Source organism: Dermacentor silvarum, chromosome 9 (assembly GCF_013339745.2).
Source record: "Dermacentor silvarum isolate Dsil-2018 chromosome 9, BIME_Dsil_1.4, whole genome shotgun sequence".
NCBI classification, from domain to species: Eukaryota; Metazoa; Arthropoda; class Arachnida; order Ixodida; family Ixodidae; genus Dermacentor; species Dermacentor silvarum.
The window spans coordinates 110,886,769-110,911,209 of NC_051162.1; the positions used below are offsets into that span (position 1 = coordinate 110,886,769).

Consider the following 24,441-nt stretch of genomic DNA (forward strand, 5'->3'; position numbering starts at 1 on the left):
CGCCATGCTTGTTAATTTAGTTAGTAAGCAAATAGTTCCAAGCTTTTACGGCCGATAAAACTACAATACTGACTTCGTATAGCTGTCTACTGTTTTGCTATCGCAGTCGATGCTTCGCCTTTCGGGCGAAACTGCGGCTTTTTCTCAAGATCCACACCCTTGAGATGCATACAACTTCGTCATCTTTGGCTGGAGTGCAGCCTGCGGTGTTCTCCGAAATACGGGCATAGACGCCACCTTTCGCACGGCCAATGTGTGGCACAAACCCTGAAAAAAGTTCCCAAATGCCAAAGGCTCCGGCATAAAAGAGGGGGTCATGCGGTTGTGTTTCATCAGCACATTGCGGCAGGTCTATGACTTCCATCTGAACTAGCCAGGTTTCTAGCAGATCGGATGTCGTACGTGGACGAATTAACAGCAAAATCGAAACGAACGAACACAGGGAGAGGTATACTTTCACGTGAATGGCAATTTTTTCTCTTTCATGATGTCAACCGCTACCTTGAGGACCACCGCAGAACTGATTCGTCATATGAGTTGCTTCGGAAGGTCTGCAAGAAATGTGGGCATGCTTACGCTTTCAGTGCCACCCCGTTCATGAAACCAGGTATGCTTATCGTGAAAGGAAAAATATAGACACAATAAGACAGATACACAGAGTTGAATTAAACATTATACAGACACATCAAAGATGCCGCGCTTGATCACACACATGCTACTGCAACATCATTGCTGCCGTGACACTCGTCACAGAGCGTAAATCTACAAAACTACCTTATTATTAGCTGAACCGACTTGTAATTCAGGCGATAATTAGGTGTTAAGGACCCAACGCGTTGTTAAATGTAATGAAAATGCTATATTTAGCGCATTTTTATTTTCGTACACAGTGCAAGCTATTTTCATTGAAAGAAGAACATAGCGAATGACGAACACAAGCGGTGCGTGAAGTGTGACAGCCATCGTTTCCTATTGTCTTCATACTTCTCATGCAACTAACGCTGGCAGCTTGATCTGAATAGCGTTTTCTAGTAGATTAAAAAAGTTTACGATATTTAACAGACATTTCTGATCGTTTTTTTCTTCCCGCCAATAACGCTTTGTTTAGTACAATGAAGTTCTTTCATAACGAAGTGCTCGGGACATCCAAATTCTTCGTTATATGGGTCACTTCCTTGTAAAGGTCGCACACCGCACCACAGCAGTAGAGATACAGTAGGCTAAGCACGTTCAACAAAAGGAAAACGTTATTTAACGTGAATTAAGGGAGGCTCGGTGAAATAGGTAGGTAATTATTTTTGTGGATACTTCATATACCAGAACGTGCAAATGCAGCCAGTCTTACTGCCACCAAGGTTCCCAGCATGCTCACGGCGAAACGCCGTAGCTACGCAAGGTAAAGCTGAAGATCACCGAATTACGCTGTCGCCACTCTTGCCGTGAAAATTCTTGGTTCATTTGCAGGATCTTGACAACCGTTGCCTTCAAAGACATTCGCGTCCATTCCGCCCAAGATGTACTTGAAGACGTCGTCAATTACAATTACATCATCTTATGATCAACTGCGACGTATTCGGCATCCATCGCACCCACTGATGCGGCACAACGAGGAGCGCACGAGTAGAACGATTCCTAGAGCAGTGCAGCAAGACTACTACTGACATCAGCCCACTCGTCAACTGTGTCGCTAGCGCTACCGTTAGCGCTTCCGCAGAACGCATGCATCTTGGTGACGTCTGCATGAGGGCAGTGGCCGCACGGCTACGTGGCGTTCGTCGTAAAGCAAGAAATAAACAGTTCGGGACACCTAAACTTCTTCATAGTGGTCCTCGTAGTAGAGTATTTCACAATACACAAGGCTCCTGCATTACAAAGCTCGTGCCACCGTGACAATGTGCTAGATAGAAATTGGACGTAATCAATACGTTCTTATACAGGTCATTTCGCGGTAAAGGCGTTTTATTACGTTTTCCTAGCTAGTGGGCAATGGCATCCATTCGTAAGCACGTGCAAAAGAGCAAGAATGACAACAATACAAGTTAATCATGTTTGATGTTCCTGCCTTTAAGCTGTGAACGTCTGCAGTGCAGAAAATGAGACCTGGAAAGAACCCTTATGACGACCGCAGAAGGTGTCTGTCTGTCTGCTACATTTTGCGCATGGCCATAGCACAAGAACCATTGAAGAAAGTGACTCAAGCATGAAAGCCATTCTTGGGATTCTCCTAACTGCTTAATGACCAAAGCGGAATCAGTACCATTTACTGCTATTTGATTATTCCCAAACAGACTAAGAAACACACATTGGTTGGATCATGTAACTGGGGGTGCCTCTGCAACTCGCGTAATGAAGTGGTTTATAACCTTTTCTGCGAGGCACCGGTCTCAAACGGACACCTTAAACAGCCAGCATGTTCCAAGTCATGGCACAATTTCTGCACACTGTGTGTAAATATGGTGCCCTGTGCGTATAATTTCATATTACACCTGTCAGTAAACATCACCTGTTTTTATTTAAAGACCTCCCGACGTTCCGCTTGTACTGCTTGAACTTTTCCGACGTGAAACAAAGCACAGCAGATGCCGTTTTATGTAACAATTCATTTTTATCGATTATATGCATTTCTTATCACCCGTCGGAGCGAGAGGTTGGTGGTGGTCATAACGAATACCTGCCTTAACTACATTCTCCTGAACATCTGACAGTACCCGTAATAAAGTGCGGCTACTAAAATTTGTCATCACAATCTTTGCAGCAATTTCAAAAATGCAGTTTTTTTTGCACTCGCAGTAGTAAATTGTCTTATACTTGTTACGCAAATTGTTCAGGAGCCGGAAACCAGCAAAATCGACAACAAATTTATTTCAAACTTCTCATACATATTTAAATACATATACAGCACGTACAATAAATTGAACATACACAAAATATTCCAACAGCTACCGTCGAATTCAAATGCATTATAGTGAGTTTAGTGCGATGCATTCCCTTAGGATGCTTGAGTGAGCAAAGATTCGAAGAACACTTAAAAAAGGTTTGTATTTTGAGAAAACTTTCATAATAGGAAGGATCGTAGGCAGCGTAAACCACAAAAAGTCCGATATTCTCTGAAATTGGGCCCCAAGTGCGTTTATTTTATACGTCAGATTTTATACCTCTCTGCAATTTAGCGCTTCATATCACTGCGTTGATGCTCACTTCTTTATTTGCTTGAATAGCAGCCCTGTTAAAACATTTCAGAGATGAAGCATAATTAAAGAGAGGTTATTAAGTCAATTGGTAGTGTAAAAGTGCAAGCAAAGCAAGGCGAATTCAGCAGGCACAAGGCGAACACATTACGTCAGGTGATTCGCATATCTTTCTTGTTGCTTTTGTTGTCGTTTATCTATGGTGACGCATCCAATCTGCGCAGTAAATGTGTCAATCTTATTTTCGACTCCACACCGACAATATTTGGCTGTAGCAAATGCTTTATACAATGTAACTTAGGTTTATGTGTAGGGCGAACACGCGCAATGTCAGAAGTAGCACAATATGACCAGATGAGCTGAGGGGGATCTGTTTTTGACTAGTTTTATTTGTTTCATTCTCTTATATAAGTATGCGTTTTCGCATGCATCCCAACCAAAGTAAAATAAATAACAGCTTTAAAATTCGGCTACCATTTCAGCGCCGGTGTGTGAATTTCACGCTAATTGCCTTCATGTCCCACGTGCAGCAATCTTTGCCGTCTATTTGTATATAAATACAAAATTATGTTTATCCTGCTTAATTTTCTTAATGCATTGAATAGCGAATGACATCAAGTTATTTACCTTGCTATTATATACGACTGTTAAGGCCGTTATGGCCCCCATTTCTTCAACAGCTTTTGTAGAAAGCTTACTGCAAGATTAGGTACGTCATGATTGCTGACTAGACAGGTGAGTTAGGCTAGTTAAACAGTTGCTGAGTTCTATGTGAAAAGTGTGCACACTTTGCGAGGTAGCCCCTTTTCCATTTAGTTAACTCTGTTGAGAACAGTAAGTGTGGCTGCATGTACTATCGTATACTATTGGCTTAAAAACTGTTCGGAGGAGTACCACCGTGACCAGAGTTGGGGCGATCCCTTATGTGGCTACACGTGCTTACATGTTTCGACAGTTAGCAAATCTGCACACCATTCAGGGTTTCTACGACTCAAGGACGTAACTGCGCTTTCGACTGTTGCATCCCCATCTCGCCTTATCTCAACTCCACAGCTGTAGAATTTACAAGAACACACTATGTTGGAGCAAGCAGAGTACCTACAGCCCGTGAAACGCATGCTACTGAGGAGGAGATCTTTTGTTGTAATTCGATCATGTCTTGCAAGTACGCGGAGAGGAACAATTCATAAAACATGGTAACAGTGGGCAAAGACCTCCTAAGATATACGGTGATCATTTTAAAGTTTTACGGAATTTTTTAATCGCCCGTGGCAGGTAGAATAATGCTTGTTCTTGAGCTGGATCATTAGAAGAGGCGGACATTACTAGCACGAGAAATCGAAACCAATATTAAACTAATTAACAAAACTTCAGTAATTAACGTCTAGCTAATTACTTTACGGCACATTTTGCAATTTACATATTGTAACCGGTGAGCTTGCAAAACACATCCACTTAAAATGAATTTACAGGATGACACCACTCTCGAGATATTATTTCCTAAAGGGTGGATCAAATACATGTGCGTTCCAGTTACCTTTGTTCTTCAATGCATAAAAGAGCGCTCTGTTAAAAACGTAAGTGGACCGACAGCACATTTTACGGCCAGTTTGATGGCGTATGTCTCCAAACCGGAGTCAATCAGGAAATTCATTCCAATCGGATGTACCTGACAAACTCACAAGCTACTATTTGTATGTTGAATATGAGCCTCAAAGTATTGTGGGAAGTTAATTAGTGATTTTTTGAATAATGTGCATATGTGTTTTGAGTTTTGTTGCAAGTAATGTCCGCCTCTCTGAACAATCAAGCTCAAGGACTAAATTGTGTTTTTTGCACAAGCGACACTTAAAAGTTACATAAAACTTAAAAATGATCACCCCGTAGATTGAGGTTTCCGATTCGAAAACAGTGAGCGTCGGAAATTGTGCTTCTTCCATTCAGTAAAATCGGTCCAAGCATGATGAGTGTACGTACTGTGTTGGGTACATTTGCGAATCTATATAATCGAGGTAAATACAGAACAAGCAGTTGTACTTACAAAAAAGTAGAGTTGTAATCTCTTTAACCTAAAACGAACGCGGTTTAGCTTCATTGTTAGACGTTGGATGATTAGCGCTGCTAGATTTGAATAAGCTACCTGGTTCGTCCCCTATCGAATCAGCGAATGAGACCCACAAAAGCTAAAAGATAGCGTTGAATCATTCCGATCAGTGCAATATGAAACCAGAGGGACAGTTTTATGTGTGTGATCACACATCTAGTGTATATTATGGTCATAGCTGGCAGCAATAATTGACGTAGTCGTAGTAATTCACTGAGATTTACTTTTATCGCTTGCTTGAGCGTCACAAAGTGCCCACATGCGAGACATGCCTTAAATAGCCAGCTAAACTTAGACGAGCAATACACGTCCAGGTTTTTATGCGGCGCCTGTGTTGCTTCGGTATAGGTGTTTATGTAAACGTGTCCGTTGACATGAACATGAACATTGAATGTATCCTAGTGCCAGATTGCCTCACCAGAAATATATCGTAGGTGACTTAATGGCGATAATCTAATCGTTTTCGTGGAGCTGCAACCTCTCTTAGTCCTAATGTCAATCCTGCAGTGAGCCTGGATAAGTATACTCAATGCGTCTTAATCCTAAAACTTGCACTGTCAGCGCTTCGTTCAATGACGCAGAACTGCTGCAGAGCTGGATACAAACGCAAGCTTCTACTAGGAACCTTTCAGCCTGCCCTTGTTCCTGGACTCCCGATACTTTTGCTCCACTTTTTTAGTTCGTAACTTTCTTAGCACAACAGGAGTCCGGCAACTCCTTCTGAGATTTACTGCTGGTCCAGCATACCTGACTCCCTTTTCGACACTTGTTTTTCCCCATTGGAGTGCGTGGAGAGCATAAACCATTGGAGAGAACTGAAACTTCCCAAAATTGAGTTAAGAAGCACTCAAGCAGTTCCTCCCACAGAATAGCTGCAAGTACTTCCTTTGTTTCCACACTTAAGGTTGCTAGTTTCGGGTTGAACTTCCTGCCATTTCTTGATGTCCTTCAGGCCTGTTGAAAATGTTGACAGCGCGCATTTTTGTACTACTACGTAACACTGCACATCTGCATGGATAAAACAATGTTGGTTGCAGAATAGAAACATTTCATTGTTTGCAAGGGCGCTTTTCCGCATTGGTCATTCGATGAAAAAATGGCCGGCACCACTAATTGTTATGAATTGTTATGTAATGAAGACGGAATACTGGCGGCATATTGTTGGATCTTGTTTCTAATGCAGTATAGACGAGAACTACGTCTACATTTTCAATGTGATAATACGAATGAATTGCGGTCATACACGCTGTTTGCGAAAATGTTTGTCATTAGTTTGGCAAACCGGTTTGCGGGAAAGTGGCTTATATTTATAAAGAGGCTCGATCACCGTCTAGCTTGTGCAACTTCTAATACAACGTTTACGAAATTTCGCCCATCTTGAGGTCCCTGTAACTGCCGTAGGAACCTATGAATTTCAATAACCAGGGAACGAGGGCTTCCAGGCGAGCGTACACTCCAGGCATGTCGTCCAGAGCACACCCGATGCCGTAGGATACGATGCCGACTTGGAGGTAGCGGCCGTCTTGGACTCGCGTCATCAGGGGTCCTCCGGAGTCGCCCTGCGACGTCGAGACAGTTATACGGCGATTCAATCCAGAATTTGTGGGAAAGCAAAGGTACTAGAGAAAAAAGTTAGAAACGCGGATCGAGCTATCGTAGGGAAAATTGTAGGTGTAACAGTTATGCGACAGGAAAAGCCCAGGATGGATCAGGGAGCAGATGGGCATAACTGATATTTATGTTAAATTAGGGGAAAGAAGTCGATTTGGATAGGCCATGCAATACGTAGATCACATAAGAGGTTGTTTATTACAGTTGCGGAGCAGATGCAAAGATAAAGAAACACAGTCGACGACAGCAGATAATTGGGTGGTGTGATAATGCTAGGAAATTTTCAGGCATAGGACAGAGTGGTTCGGCGTAAATCGACGCTAATTTGAGGACCGCTAAAAGAGGCGTTTGTACGGCAGTTTACATAATATAGACTGATGGAAGTGACCACTGGACACCACAATAATGAGATGCTTATTTATATACACTGAATCAGTGATTTCTTGAGATTACCTAATTAGCCTTCAATGATGCAGTTCACCCACCATTTGGGGCAAGTAATCTTGAATTAGTCCGCATATTACGAAAGTTCTAGCTCTGCAGATGCGTGCAGCACTGTGACGGTGCACTATATTCGCACCATTGCGAGAAAACTGTACCGTACTCAGCAGGTTTTAGCACTAAAACAGGACTACCGTTGATGATGACTAACGCCAGCGATACCTGGATACCACGTACGCAGAATACAAGCTCATATGTTGCAATGAGTGCGTATGGAAGTGACCGGGTTGTATTTCATGTTCTAATAAGTAATATATTTGCAACACACAACTGACTGTTTTCTGCCAATTGTTGTACCTTTGGCTGGCGTGAGGAAATGTTTAGTGAGAGTCTTGAAACTGGCGTCACCAACAATGTTCTTCTGTTCTTTTGCTTCTCTTTGTGAAACAGAAAAAGCTCGTCGTCTCCGTAAAGCCACCATTGCATTGTTCTGAAGTAGATTCTTCCAGAATATTAAAATGTCCCATCAGAATGCATTTTAATACTGTAAATACCTCAGCATGGTTGTATAAGATTTCGTAATGCTGATGGGCAGTCTGTGTGGGCTCATTGTCTAGCCCCATATCAGTACTATTGCATACAGAACCTGTATCATATTAGCTGTTTAAGTAAACATGCGTTGGCAACCATGGTCCGTGATACCAGCGCCACATGTGTGTATCTCTGACACTATTAAGAATAAACTAGTATTTGTTCGCCTGCGATGGATGTCTGACGCAACACGATACATGGTGTCAAAAGTGGGGTGCGCTAGGCCTAACGTGGGAGGCGGTGTCTCTTGCGCTAAACATGAATGAACTGAAGGCTCCTTACCCGCTGCACTTCACCGGAAACACGGCCGAAAACTGAAGGCGTTTCAAGCAGCAACTCGAGATATTTATGACAGCGACTGAGCCGTTGACGGAGCGTACTGATAAACAAAAACTTGCCCTGCTGCTTCACGTCGCCGGAGAGCAAGCCGTCGAAGTTTACAACATCTTCCTTTTCGAAGAGGGGCCTTCATATGCTGGTGTGTTGCGGAAATTTGAGGAAAACTCCTCCCCAAAAAATAATGAGACGCACGAGAGGTACGTTTTTCGTATCCGTGTACAGGCCGAAGACGAACCATTTGAACAGTTTTACCGGGACCTTTTGCTGAAATCCCAAACATGCACGTTCGGTACTCCGGCAGACTCTATGGTGAGAGACAAAATTGTTTACGGAATCGCCAACAAGTTGCGTCAATGCTTATTGAGAGAAACAGACATCGCTCGCAACGGCTGTTGACATGTGCAAGGCTGACGAGTGAGCGGCAAACCAGGACAAGGTGTGGGACGAACCTGCGCAAACTGTTCACCTTGTGAAAAGAACAACTCCAAAGTTTTCTGCACCAGCTCACACGCCAGGTTCGAAGACTCCCCGCTGTGATAAGTGCGGGTAGGCACACAATGAGAGACCCTGTCCAACGGCAGGAAGATAATGCCGAAAGTGTAAACGTCGCGGCCATTTTGCCGTGTGTTGTCGGCGACCTGCAGTGCATGAAATCAGCGAGGACGAAGCTTTCGACACTGAGCAGGATTTTGATATTCACGAGATTGATATGTGCGATGCGAAGACTAGGGACGAGTGGCTGGTACCAGCACTGGCGGCAGGGAAAAAACCATGCTGAACATAGACACCAGCGCTCAAGCGAACTTGTTACCCCTCTCTTGGTGGAAGCTGGTTCAAAACGAGAACAGCGCTGAAGAAAAGTCGGACTATTTTGCCCAGCTATAGTGGTGGCGAGATATCACAAGTGGGCAATGGTACGTGTGAAAGTAGCATGCAACAACAGCGAGAACATGATGGAGTTTTTAATCGTGAAGAAATCCCGCACGCCAATTCTCGGCCTGCAGGCGAGCGAACTTTTCGGGTTTACATCGTTTTTCTGCGCCATCACCTGTGATGACGTGGCCTCCGCGCTCGCTGAAGTGTTTCAAGGCGTGGGTTGCGTGAAACAGGCATACCGAATGGTCTCGAAGGACGGCGCCAGACCTACAGCACAAGCAGCTCGCCGAGTCCCTCAAGCGTTACTTCGGCCGCTGAAACAAGAGCTGGAGCGACTGATGAAGGGGAACATCATCAAGAAAGTGAGGGCCGCACTGAGTGGCTGAGTGCTTTACTAATAGTGCTGAAATAAGACGGCAAGCTTAGAGTATGCCTCGACCCACAAGCCATTAACGAATGGGTGTAGCGTGCACACTATCAACTACCAAAGCAGGAGGAAATTGAAGCGGATGTCGCTGCAGCAGGATGCTTCTTTCTTTCTTTCTTTATTGATGTATTTAGGACAATATAAGAATTGTCCTAGGGGGCACAGCTAAAGGCCTGACTGGGCCGTGCCACCCATACAGCCGCAGCAGCAGTATGACAGTACAGAACATTTTAAAGACACATGTGAAAATCAATTATACTTATAATAAACAGATTGATCGCACAATTCAAAAATGGAAAAGAAAAAAATGAAAGGCAAGTACAACTTTATACATGCATCTTATAAGCATTTGAAGCGAAAAAATAAAATGAGAAGAATGATACACAGCAGTAAACCAAGCTCAAGCAAAAAGTTAGGTAAGCAAAACAATATTACCTAATCTGCAAACACTTGTAGCCCAGAACGAAAAAAGAAAAAGGGTTTCGAAGGAATATACATGATAGCCTAACTTTGGTTTTCTTCTTCTGCAAATAATAATTTCTTATCACTTTTCTAAAAGTTTGCTTGGAGGTTCCAGAATTTAAAAGAATTGTGGCCAGAGGATAGTCGTTTAAGAGACGAGGAACTTGCACGGCGAGTTCTTGTTCACCATATTTGGTTCTACTGCGTGGTGTAACTACCAGACTACTTCTTAAATTACATCCTGTTGTTTTTACGTAGTATATTTTTGGAAAGAGGATTTGTCTATCTGAAATTGCCGGAAAATTTCGAGGAATAGTTTATATGTGCAAAGTTTTGATGTTGGCAATATTTTGCATTTGCTATAGAATGGCTTGGTGTTTTCCATACGTCCTAAGTTTCCTATTGCACGTAGTGCACGGTTTTGCAGTGTTTGAAGTGATGATAAATTGTATTTAGTAGTGGTCGACCAAACTAAGAGACAATATGTTAATCGAGAATGTATGAGGGCATTGTAAATGTTGAGTTTCACGCTTGTCGGTAACAAATATCTCAACCTGTTTAGCGCACCTACAGCATGAGCAATACTATTTCTGAGAGAATCTACATGCGGCGACCACGATATATCTGCATGGAATATGACCCCCAGAACTCTCGATGTCAATTCGGGTTTCCATCAGGTACCACTGGACCCTGAGACGGCAAAGATTGTGCTTTTGGCACGCCCTTTGGCAGATAATTTGTATTATTTGTATTTATATATTGTATTTTTATATTATGTATATTTGTAATATTTCGGTAGTGTTCAGTATGTAAACGTCTGTCCTCAAATAATTTTTGTGTTTTTATTGCATGGATCCATACTAGCCTTTGGCTAAGGATCGAGACAGTCATGCCCATGTATTGTGTCAAAGAAATGGACGTAATAAAAAAAGAATGTGAACTTGAATTAATTCTGTCGGCTACCTCTTGGCATAGCATCGGCACCTGAAGTGTTCCAAAGAACCATGAGCCAAATATATATTTGAGGGCCTGGTGGAGGCCAAAGTTTGTGTCCATGACGTCCTGGTTCATGGCAAAACTTTGGAGGAGCACAATGAAAGGTTTTGGGCTGTCCTTTCAAGGGCCAAACAGGAGCGCCTTACCTATAACCGCAGAAAGTGCAAGTTTTGTGTTAGGCAGATTGAATTTCTTGGTGACGTAATCAGCAGCCAGGGGATCACACCAAGCTCATTGTTTGTCCAGAAAATTCATGAATTACCCATACCAACCTCCACTGCTGATGTGCAACGGCGGCTGGGCTTTATCAACTGTTTTGGCAAGTTTGAGCCCAACGTGTCTGCCAAGACAGTCTTGATGCGTGATGTGATTCCTGATGATGCCCTCTATGAGTGAACAGCTCGCCATGAAGTCGAGAAGAACACGCTAAAGAATATGCTATGCTCGTGTCTCATACTGGCTTTATTTGACCCAGAAAAGCCAACAAAAGTGCCCTCGGATGCCTGGCAGTAGCGTATTGCGGCGACCCTTCTCCAAAAGCATGCTGCTGGATGGCAGCCGGTTGCGCACGCCTCTAGAGTACTGTCTGGTGCTGAAGTACGGCCCTCGCAGATTGAGGAGGAGGCACTGGGGGTGACGTTTGGTCCGGGAAAATTTCGCCACTTCGTTTATGGGAGACATGCAGTTGCAGAGACTGACCATAATGCCCCTTAGTGCAAAAGCCGAGAAGAGTATTCGTGACATGCCTCCTTGACTGCAGAGATTCATCAGACTAAAGAATTATGATTTTCAATTGCAGTTTGTTCCTGGTAAGCAACTGGTGGCTTCTGATGTGCTCGCAAGGGCCTGGCCCAGGGACCAGCCTGATCACCCTGAACTGTGGGACGTGAAGGTTCACGCAGTGGAGCTACAGCACATCTTCATCAGCGAATCGACAATTGCACGACTTGTTCGTAAAACGGCACTGAATCTTGACCTCACTGAAGTGATCAACTGTCGGAAAGAGGGCAACAAAGTGAAGGGACCATAGAAGCCATATGCTGAGAAGTTGACGAAAGTGGACGGGGGTTTTTAAGGGCTCCAAGGAGGTTATACCGCGCAGCATGCACAAGGAAATTCTTAGGAGCGTACACGACGGACACCTTGGTATCAACAAGTGTAAAGCCAAGGCGAAGCAGCTTGAGTTTTGGCCAGGCATCAACCCTAACATAACAACAATGGTCCAATGTTGTCACATTTGTCAGCAATTTGGCTACCAACAACCACAGGAACCACTAATAATGAGAAGTGCCCCAAAGTGGCCCTGGACACGGATTGGCATTGACTTGTTTCAGTATGCAGGCAACTGATACACAATTGCGTATGATGCATTTTCCAATTTTCCCGAGGTAGAAAGACCTGAAAAACTACAGCAGAAGCTGTCATTTCGGCGCAAAGCAGCATGTTTGGAAGACATGGTATTCCCGTGGAATTATGCAGTGACAATGGACCACAGTTCTCATCGCGGCAACTTCGACAGTTTCTGACAAGTATTAATTCAAGCACACGGCATCCAGCCCACACTTTCCCCGTTTGAATGGGTTGACTGAAAAGGGCGTTCGACGTGGTCAAGCGCATGCTCAAGACTGTGGAAGCCAATGAAGACTTCTGACTGGGGCTGTTAGGCTACCGGTCTGCGCCATTGGAGGATGGCCGCTCTCTCAGTGAACTGCTCATGGGACGCCGGATCCGCTCCCGCCTTCCCGACGTCGCGCAACAGGATCTTATGCCACCTAGAAAGCATAAGTAAAGAAGAGCAGGAAGACAGCTACGTTCCCTGCAGGAAGATGATCTGGTGCGAGTTCGGGAGCAAGGTACAACATGGGGCACAAAGGCAATGAATGCCGCTCCTCGATCACCAACAGTTCTTGCGGAAGATGGCAGAGAACATAGGCGGAATAGAGCACATCTTCTCCAAGTACAAGGTGACCTTACAATGGATGTTTACCGAAACATGAACTGTTGGAAGGCACTCCCAGTGTAGTGGCCTGTAATGCAGACCTTGAGACAAGCAAGGCTGACCCAGCTACGCCTTCTACCGACACCAACCTGGAAGTATCAACGTTGAAGTCTGCAGAGGAAGACACGCTCCGAGTGCACTGGTACCTTATACCGAAGAGCCTGCAAGTGGACTAGTGCCTTGGGCTGCCAGAAAGTCTGGTCGAATTATCAAGGAACCTCTTCGGCTGACTAATGATGGCCAATTCAAGCAGTCAGTTCAACTTCTGTAGTTTTCTTCTAAATTTCCATGAAAGAGAGGTTATCATATTAGCTGTTTAAGTAAACATGCGTTGGCAACCAGGGTCCGTGATTTCAGCGTCACATGTGTGTTTCTCTGACACTATGACGAATAAAGCAGTCTTTGTTCGTTTATGATGGATGTCTGACGCAACACAATACAGAACTTCTTATGCAAAACACCGTCAATAAATACATGGGCCTAATATAGAGCAAGGAATACAAACTTAGCCTGCACAATTTCTATGTCGAACCAACAAGTTTACGAATACAAGAAGGCAGAGATTGCCATCTATTAGTACTTTACGGACAGTTCTAGACTGTCTAAATCAATGCATGTAAACGGTACTCAAAATACATTCCTTTATACCCGGAGTACACTTGAGACCTACCTGGCAAGCATCAGTGTTGAGCCTGTATGCACAATACATGAGATCTTTCCGGTAGCCTGTGTGCTGGAACTTGTCCGCACAGCGTGCATTGGGCACAATCTTAACCACCGTGTACCGAAGATAATCCACCGCTTTGCCGTCTGCAGTTCGGAGAGAGAGCAAGATAAAGCAGATAGTTCCGATTTTACGAAGTGATCATCTGTACCTGCTTGCGGAAATTAAACTGAAAATTGTTTCCCTTGTGCAACTGCACAAACTTTAGAATTTGTACATGTATTGAACACTAAAGTGCGCCTGCCTGTCCAGGGTTGATCCCGAGGAAGAGTACAGCTTTGAAAATATATAAGTGAAAACGCAGCAACAGGAAATAACGCGTGCACCGTTGCAAATATTTATCCTAAATTGCATGGAAGGTGGGGGGGTGTAGAGAAAATTAAAAGGTGCACAAAAGTAGCAGCAAGTAAAAGTGCTGAACACATTGATGCGAAGGAATTGCTAGTCACACCTCCAGCAGTGAATGTTCAGTGGGAACGCTTATGACAAGCAACCTGCGCTCGATAGTAATCATCCTTGCTCAATGCAATGCAGACAAATTTGTACATCTTCATGGCATTTTGTGCCGTTTTAAATATTGTAATGTCTCGTGATATTAGAAAGTGCTTGGCAGTGGAGGAGCTGTCAAGAAATTCCCATGGTTCTGGGAGATGAAAAAGATGGATGCGACTCTTAAGCTTTATTTTGCATAATTAATTTCAAATTGACAAGAAATTATTCATTAGATTGCCTCATACACTTGCACTTGCCTGACACTATAAAATGGATTGAACACTTCTTTCCTAGTTAATATCCGCCAAGTATCACAGTCCTAGCTCAGTCTTTTAGGAAACTAATGGCATAATGGGATATAGTGTCTGCGGCATGCCCTATCGTTGCTGCAATTATAAAAGGTAAGAAGAAAAATTTGCGTGAACGACTGAACTGTTATGAGATTCATTGGGTTCCAATTCGTATGCATATTAAAAAAATATTATTTGCATGCAAACATAAATCAGTTTCTATAGGCTTTTTCTTTTACACGCGGCCACCACCTCATATGTTTAGAAAACTGTAATTTGAGGCTTTGTTGTGTGTCGCATAACATTTCTCTGAAAATGCATAAACGGGAACTCATAATTTTTTGTTTATCGGGTGCTAAAACACTGAGAGAATACGGAAACATTTAGGCATTCCAAAAGTGTAGATGGCAGTATAATGCGGTTTTCCCAAATATGATTTTAAAGACATAGGGTGGTTCAAGAAACGAAAATTGGATTTAGCTTTAATTGATAGATTCGTTAACGAGAGATGAATTTGCACGAAGAAAAATAAAACGTTAAGAAAGAAGTTATACAATACTGTTTAAAAAACGAGCTTTGTTGTGGCGTGTTCAACAACCATGTTTCAAGGAAGTTGCTTATGTGATTATCGATACTGCACACGCTGCAAACTGAAGCGCGACATGTTCGAGATGTATATATTGTGACAGGAACATTATTCATCATTTAAAAGAATTGCCACGTATTTTTGTGCATTTCTGTGCATGTGTCATCCTGTTTCGTTTCGTATCGTTCGAATGAGCAAAATTTCGCCTTTATGGTTACCTTTTTCATGCCCCAGCATTTTTCTATTCCGAAGCGCTCCACGAGCTCCTATACAAAATTTCTACGGAAAGGTTTGTTTCAACTGGCTTCGCTACAGATGGTAGCTAGGACATAAATTAGGAACTTCAAATATTTAGCAACTCCTTGGACGTGGCATACACGTGTTTCGCGAATTTTCGTGAAAAAAGGGTCATCTCTTGATAAGAATTTCGTTAACGCGACGTTTGACGTACGTTCGCTAACACGCACCAATATTCCAAAGATTACAACAGCTTCAATTAGACGTGAGCAGCAATGGTGACGTCACCTTGTGAAAGGAAGCCCCAGCCAGCAACAACAACGTCCGAGTTGAAGATATTCACAGGTGCAGACGGAAGACATATTGGCCTCGCACTGTTTCCGTATTGGATTTCTTTCTCCACCTGCGCAAGATTGAGCCACGGTTTATGAGTGTAAATAAAGAAGTTGAAAGTAACTAGCCTTTTAGCATTCCCACGTTTTTCCTGTTTTTGTAACGATGACCAGATTCATGCTGCAAAACATATATTTGGCCTACACTTTCTTTAGAAATCAACCACAGAAAGACATCCCATTGCACTCGCGTGGTGTTATACGTAATGGGTGCTACTGATTAGTTCTTTCTTGTTCCCGTTTCAGTCTATGCTGATGGTTGACATCACAACGACGTTGTATCGCGATGATTATATAGCAGAAGAAAGTCTGTGCGAAAGCTTTTCTGGTTTCTTATTGCAGGAATTTATAATTTGTCCTTCTAGCACAAACACTGGCACTCATTGGGAGTAGATAACTACTGGAAGGTGGACACAGAAGCTTTGCCGCTTGGAAGACAAGAACACAGGCACTGCTGAATACGTACAAGCGCAGCTGTGTCTGTGTCCTGGCTTTCTGTGCTGCCAGAAACTTATTGTCAACAGCGAACAAATTACAACAGGGCCGGTATAACGTAAAACTATTCCAATCTGATTTTATTCCCAATCGGCCATTAGCCCTCCATGATAGGTAAAAACGGCTCTAGGTCTGCCCATATAGGCGTGACGGCCTCTCATATACGCAGACCTGGAGCCATTTTGACCTATCACGGAGGGGTAACGGCGAATTTGGAACAAAAACAGATTGGAATAGTTTTACGTTATACCGGCCCAGATTACGCCACTTCTGTGGAAGGTAGCTTGTTCACTTAGCAAAAATCAGAGCTATGTCAACTTTTAGCATCAGAACAAGGCTGAATAGAAAGAGGGGGACCAGTGTCCCTCCCCCTTGCTGACGTGCCTTACACATTTCTTAAATGGAGAAAAGACTGTAAGCTTTGATTTGTGACCAGTAATATACCGGGTGTTTCCGCGAACACTTTCAGTCGTTTCTAAAAATCATCTGTGGCAGACAGCGCAATTATGACCTTTGAGCTGGATTGCACAAACAGGCGGATATTATATGGCGAGAAATCTAATTGCATAATTTGAATAATAAGGAAAATTCACTAATTATATTTACGGCTAATTCCTTCACAGCAGATATTGCAACTTTGAAATTGTAGTATGGGAGTTCGCAAGGTAGATTCACTTGGAAGGAGTTCTCAGGATGGCACGAGTTTTGTGATATTCATTCCCGAACTTTTCAAAGAAATACATAACCGGTGGACCATTAGGGTTACAGAATGAATACCAAGAGAAGGGAAGCGCAGTCGAGGACGGCAGAAAACTAGGTGGGGTGATGAAGTTAGGAAATTCGCAGGCACAAGTTGGAATCAGCTAGCACAAGGCAGGGGTAATTGGAGATCGCAGCGAGAGGCCTTCGTTCTGAAGTGAACATATATATAGGCTGATGATGACATTGGTGGCCCAGTTACTTTTGTGATTCAATGCATAAAACTTTGTTTTGATAAATAAGTTAGTGGAACGACAGCGCATTTTTGCAGAAAGTTTGATGGTGCATATCTCGGAAATGAAGTCATCGAGATCATTCTTTTCAAGTGGATATGCCTTGCAGTCTCACGAGCTAAAATTTCTAAATTGCAATATGCGACGTAAGGTAATTAGTCAAAATTTTAATGAGTGAATTTTCGTTAATTAGTTGACTAGGCCCTTCGATTTCTTGTGCCAGTAATGTCCCTCTCTTCGAGGAGACCAGCTCAAGGACTATAATTGCCGCTATCTGCCCCAGATGATTTTCGAAAAATTACTGATTATATTCGCAAAAACACCCCTTATATTTTCTTCCTCAGCTGTTGCCGCCCCTTTTTAGGCATGGAACATTGTCTTCAATCCCTTAATAGTGCTTGGGTTTTGTCGAACTCTGACCAATATTCAACCGTGTTCGTCGTGGGTGTTTTTGTGTGTCATTGCAGGAGACAATATTCGGAAAACATGAATTAAAAAATTGAAGTAACAAGAAGGCTGACCGCCATCTATAACTAATTTCCACTGTTTAATCAAGAGCGTAGAGCCGCACTTCTTTGTGCGTCTGCGTTAAAGCAAACGTATATCAGTGAATGCAGTACCAGAAGAATGGCGATGTCGTACAGGAACTTGGCAGCGTCAAATTGAGGATGCCGGATCATCTTCTCGGCTCGCAGCGTCGTTCCCTTGTGAATATCATTGCTGCCGTAGATGACGTCGATCTTCACGGCCTCCTCTTCGTTGCTGCATGTGTCAGACAAGTGAAGCCCCAGCGTGAGAATATTTAATTGGCGTTAACTCGATCATTCTCTTTTATTTGCGGGTTGAAGCTACATTTGCGAGGTGTATCAACCACTTGGACATGCCACAATGCTAGAGCATGCCACAACAATGGTGGAAAAGGCACAAACTAAGATAATACCTCGTGAATTAGGTAAAGTCTGGCTGAAGTCACGTGCCATATTACGCCTAATTCGTTCTCCTGGTTTATTGCGCGGTTTTCTACAAGAACTACTTTAAGGAACTCTGGCTCTAGTGGGTGCTGGACCTGTGAGAATGGTAGTTTAGCAAGCATAGGAATTATAGTGAGTGCACGGGTGTGCCTAAACTTTCTACTTTGCAAATTGGGCATTTTTGACAAACATAGCATTCTCAATGTAATTGTTCCCGATGATTATGCATTCGCGTAGGTAATCATTGCTTTGCACTCTTTAGGAAGTAATGTTAATTGTTTTACGGTAAAGGAGGATTACTTATCTGTATGGACTCTATTGAATATCACACTATTGAATATAACTCCCATATTCAATAGCATCTTATGACATGTAGAAAAAAAATGAGTTTTTTATATGGGATCCCTCATGTTTTATAAGATTAACTTATTGGATATCTAAGATATGGGGCATATGAGCTTTTTAACAGGGATGCACATATAAATCTTTACATAGCAGCTATTCCAATCGAGAGGCCAATTATATGTCGGTTTATCCATTTGGCAAAGAAATCCACTGAAGCGGTGTTCCATTGGAAACCCGAATTTCGGATCTTTGGTTTCTTTTTTTCTTCCTTTTAAAGCACGCATGACTTTATAAACTTATGTTCAAAGGAAACTCACAGCAGCGTGCAATGTCCCGCCGTGAGCACGTGTCGTTTCGTTATAATGCTCCCTCCGCATCTCGTAGCCTGACCCGGGAAGTACACCCTTAGGAATACCTAATACAGTGATGCAAGATAGAAAGAAAAAAAAAACAATGCGGCGAATGAATAACTTGCTGCAGGTATTGTCCTGTGGGGAAATAAAATAAAGGAACAGATCTTGAAAGGTTAACTCCATTAAAATTTCACTTTGACTATTTTTTTTTATGAATGACAAGTACCGTGTGGTCTATTCTTGAAGGGAACATTGTGTGGTTCTCTCACTACACTGGCGTCCTAACAGCAAGGCCCAATGAAGCTAGGACAACGCAATATACACGGCTGTAAAAATATGCCAGTGCCACCAACCACAAGTCATATGCTGCATAATCTATATTTATTGTGTTAATATAATTTAGTAACAAATCAGATGTAATATAACTTTCATGAAGTTAACATTCTACGAAACAATAATACTACGGCATTCACTACAAACAATGTATTTACCCAGGAGCTAACATTAATTACGGTCAAGTGTCTTCACCATGCCGAGCCCCCAAACAATGACATAATTTACTTAACTCTTGAAAATCATCATCATAGCCATGTTTTAAATCATCCATTCGACATTCATTTTGCACTAAATTCAATCACATTTATTTACATTGTGCTGTATAACGTATTATATGTAGTAACTGTACTGTTATGTGTAAACTTTTGTTTGTCTGTTTTTACCTTCAGGATGACCATCTATGCTTTTGAATTCTTATAACTAGCTGGATTAATATTGTTCAGTTATCTTCATTATTAGCTGTTATACTTCTTCTAGTGTAATATTGCTTTGTGCATCTTGTTGAGGGTACCGGTACAATTTTCCAATCTGGGACCCTCTCCTGTATAATGTACTACCTGTGTTTCTCATTCTTGTAATAAATTAACAACACTTGAACATTTCTGAAAGTCAGAAAACCTTGCAGGAGGAGCAAATTTTGCACATGCTCTGTAATTATGTTTTCTCTTGAACAGTTGACAGCACTGTCAATTAACTGCTTACAAACTACAACCAACTACAGCTAACTATAGTGCCCTAACATATTTTAACATCCAGGAAACTTGGAACTTGCTGAGCTTTATTTGGTGACCACGCAGAGGTCTTCGTGATCATTGTCACCCGCCTAATTTTATTTCCACTGCCAAGAAGAAGGCCTCTCCCAGCGATCTACAATTGCCCATATCTTGCGCTAGCTGATTGCAAGTAATGCATTCAAATTTTCTCATTTCATCACCTCGCCTAATTCTCTGGCGTCCTCGACTTTGGTTACCTTCCCTTGGCACCAGCTCTGTAACTTCAATAGGCCACCGGTTATCTAGCCTACGCATCACATGGCCCGGCCAGGATCATGTTTTCCTATTAATGTCAACTAGATTATCGGCTACCCCTGTTTACTCTTTAACCCACACCGCTGTCTTCCAGTCCCTTAAAGATACGGCTAACATTTTATTGCGATAGCAATTATACGGCATATGTATATGTAAAACATGGCAGATGCGCGTCAAGCCATTTTTATTCTTGTGTGAATTTCCGTCTCATGATTGGGATCCCCTGTGAGTAACTGACCTAGATAAACGTACTCCTGCACAAATTCTAGAGGCTGACTGGATATCATGAATTCTTCTTCTTTTGCCGGGCTATTGAACAATACCTTTGTCTTTTGCATATTATTCCTCAACCCACTCTTACACTTGCTCGGCTAAGGTTCTAATCATTTGTTGCAATTACTCCCCAGTGCTGCTGAGCAGGACAGTGTAATCTGCCAAGCGTAGGTTGCTCAGAGAACCTCCGTTCCCCTTCACATTTAATCCCTCCCAGTCTAATGGCGTGAATATCTATTCTAAGCATGCAGCGAGTAGCATTGAAGAAAATGTATCTGCGTGCCTCATCCCTTTCTTGGCCGTTATTTTTCCACTTTTCTTGTGAATAATTAAGGTAGCTGCTGAGAATACAGATGTTTGCTAATATATTCTCGTGTGCATCCTGTACTATTTCAGTAAGCAATCCTTTCATGACTGCTGGTATCTCTACTGAATCAAATGCATTTTCGTAATGTGGATAATCGTTCAGAGAGTTGCGTTTACCAGCGGAGCTGTTTAATCCGGCCGTAAGTTGTGCCGCGAGCCGCAAAACATCGCTGAGCGATGAGTCACCTGGTTTGCCTTGCAACCACCTCGCGTAGCGGCGTGTGCTTCGGCTCCTATCCGTGCCGTGCACACATGTTGTCTTGACTTGGGACGTTAAGGAGAGGGAAGGAGAGCATGCGCGCGGCGCGCTCGATGCTCAGGAGAGGGAAAGAGAAAGTGAGAGCGAGAGAGAGAGAGAGAAAGAAATTGTAGCAGCACCAACGAGACAACGCGCAGAGCAGCTGACGATGCCGCCCGCGTTTCCCCGTGTCCCCTCGTTAGTGCCGAACGCGCGCGGTGCCCGTGACTGCAGCCGGCGCCTCTGGCGTCGGCTCGGCAGGTTTCGACCAGCCAGGCCCCGGCAAGTGTGGAGGCGCGGCTTCGCTGTGACGTCAGCGGGGAGATAAAGCTCGGAGCCGACGCGAAGGCGGCAGAACTCTCGTGGACTCTGTGGCGGCTTTGTCTACTTTTATTGCGATAGCAATTTATGGACACTTCCACCGGATTTCTGCCGTCGCCGTCGCCGTCGCCGTGAGGTTCCGTATAGATAAAATCTTCGCCGCGCGCCGTATGCCCGAGCGGAAGCGTGCGGGGACGCACGCTGTCACGGAGAGCGAACGCACTCAATCTTCCACGCGCAAGCAAGGAAGCGAGAAGCGAGCGCCGGAGGGAGCGTAGGGGGGCGGGGGGGGGGGGGGGGGCGCATTTCTACTCTGCCAACAACCGCGCTCGTCGCTCGCTCGCACCGTCTCTTATCTCCACACGGCTCTGACCTTTACATTCGCCGCTCAGTTTCCGTTGAAGCGATAGACCGCACGTACCTTCCCCGTTGCGGAGTATATGCGCTTGCTGCCAGCGTTTTGACAGTCGTTGTCTGCAGTCATTCAGTGTGATCTATTCATGTTTGTTTGTGCGCGCTCACACCACAGTTAGTAATAGTCGGGCCACATTTTCCAACGCACGCTACACATGCAATGCTGCCCGGATCGGCAGTGCTGCGCTACAGGTGTGTCCCTTCGCACGCGTTGCCCACGGGCAGCGCTTCTCATCAACACCACCGTTTCACACGCGCCTTTTCGTGGTCATCGAGTCTCTCTTCATGTCGGTCTACTTACGCCGCAGCACACCTGCTTACTTAATCAGCTCATGTTTACTACAATTCATATTGCTACCAAAGCCGCTCACCTTACTTCGTATGACATTGCTGTGTTGCTATCGCATTCATTGCTTCGCCCTTAGGGCGAAACTGTGACATTTTTTGTTGCGCCGCTTCCGGAAGAACGTATGAATTTATTCGGAGCCAATTCCTTTTCACAAATTCCACCGACCCCTCACTTATTTCTGGGTTCGATGCCGTAGTTGCCAATCCTCTGATCCCCTGCCCTCTTCCAATCGAATTCGTCCATGACTACAGCATACATAGTTTGCACTTTTCTCACTGCTAATTCACATCGTCGTATAATTGTTCTATTTGTACTTCTTCATGTATGGACGTTGGAGCATAGACTAGCTTCTACTATCTTTAATATATATGTATCATACTTAGCAATATTTATGACGGCTGCTACCCTTCTATTAATGCTGTGGAATTTATCAGCTCTTGCCCGCTAAGTCATTACGAATTCTAAATCAGACCCCGTACTTTCTCTTTTCTGGCGTCCTTATTTCCGATAAGAGAAATGCTCAGTCGGATTTGTAATTTATACTAAAGTGATATACTATACTGCTCAATACCTATGGTTCGGCTCTCTCTCCTAACTGCAAGAACACTGTAACAGAGGATGTGGCCATTAGTTAGCACCGTGTAAGCCTCACCAGTTTTCTTAACCTCAATATGGCCAATGCTATTTAAAGCATTGCGGGATACTCCGTCAAAAAGCCCTGCTAAGCTAGCTTCACTCGAGAGGGCTTGGGCTTAAACGTTGCCACTATCAGTTTCTAGTTGTGGCCAGTCCATCACTTTCATCAGTTCAACAAATTTCAACAATTCATTATTCTTTTGCACAAAAGTACTCTTCCCGGTGTGCCCGCGCAAAGGACAGACCACGAAGGGTACATTTGCCTAAAGAAAGTTGAAGTGTTATTAGATATATCACATGATTACTAGAGTGCCTACGTAATTAAATATTCCAGTTACAACAATTGATTCGTTAGACTATTAACAGCTTAAAGTTCATGGGTATTGAGCTAAACTTACTCGCGTACATCAGCATTTTTGGCAAGAAATCCAGCATAGAAATTATAATACTGTAGACATTATAGGAATATACAAAATCGAGGTAACATTGACAAAGCCAATAAGGTAATAATCGCCTGGTTTTATTGCGATAGCAATTATAAGGACACTTCAACCGGATTTCTGCCGTCGGCGTCCGTCTCGTCGCCGTCGCCGTGAGGTTCTGTATAAAGTCTAAGGGCGATAAAATCGTCGCCGCGCGCCGTATTCCCGCGCACGCTATAACGGAGAGCGAACGCACGGCGGAAAGCAAACGCGACCATCGCGGGAAAGGCCGTGGGGGTATGGGATGGAGGTGGGGCGACGCTGTGCTGTGGCACGAAATGCGTATCTTGCAACCGGGTGCAAGGGGAACTGGCCACTCAATCTCCCACGCGAAAGCAAGAAAGAGGGAAGGCAGTGCGGGAGGGAGGGGGGGGGCAGCTTCTACTTTGCCAACAACTGAGTTTGTAGCTTGCCCGACTGTGGCGGTCGCCCGCACCGTCTCTTATCTCCACCGGCTCTGACCTTTGTATGCGCTGTGCATTCGCCGCTCAGTTTCCGTCGAAGCGATAGACCACACTAATCTTCGCCCGCTGCGACGGCTGCGCTTGCTGCCAGCGTTTTGACAGTGGTTGTCTGCGGTAATTCAGTGTGATCTATTCATATGTGCTTGTGCGCGCTGACACTGCGCTTGTTAATTCAGTTAGTAAGCGAATGTGTCCAAGTTTATGCAGCCGATAAAACTACTATCCCTATTTCGAATAGCTCTCTACTAATTTGCTATCGCAATTGATGCTTCGCCTTTCGGGCGAAACTGCGACATTTTTTTATTATTAACAGTCATTAAGCTTAACTACCACCGTAGCAGAGGACGCAGGCGCCTGGTCATAAGCGAATTAATGATGCACTCGAATGGCAACTATGACGCAGACCACGAAACTGCGTATGTGTGCTTGTCTCGCGGTAGCATCCGGACGCCAGCGTGCCTAAGCGGACGCCACGGTTTCTCATCAGTGCACGAGGCAAAGAATTAAGAGCGAGTTTTCCACCACACGACTGAAGCCAGTTGGAGTCGGTCCAACACGTGATCGTCGAGTCGGAGCATGCGGTAGGTATTATGGGTCGGAAGCCCAACAAGTACGTACAACAG

The 24,441-nt window shown here is 43.9% G+C and overlaps 1 protein-coding gene across 1 annotated transcript in view; it reads right to left on the reverse strand.

The window, feature by feature from the left end:
- Nucleotides 1–2,847: 2,847 nt before the first annotated feature.
- The window catches only part of LOC119464923 (trypsin alpha-3-like), a 41,150-nt gene continuing 19,556 nt past the window's right edge, over nt 2,848–24,441 (reverse strand). Inside the window, exons 5-9 of the mRNA XM_037725792.2 lie at nt 18,876–18,973; nt 17,863–18,004; nt 15,652–15,766; nt 13,705–13,844; nt 2,848–6,851 (exon numbers count right to left, since the gene is read on the reverse strand). Of these exons, the coding sequence (XP_037581720.1) occupies nt 6,651–6,851; nt 13,705–13,844; nt 15,652–15,766; nt 17,863–18,004; nt 18,876–18,973 (696 nt within the window). The 3' untranslated portion in view covers nt 2,848–6,650. The remainder of the gene's footprint in view (nt 6,852–13,704; nt 13,845–15,651; nt 15,767–17,862; nt 18,005–18,875; nt 18,974–24,441) is intronic.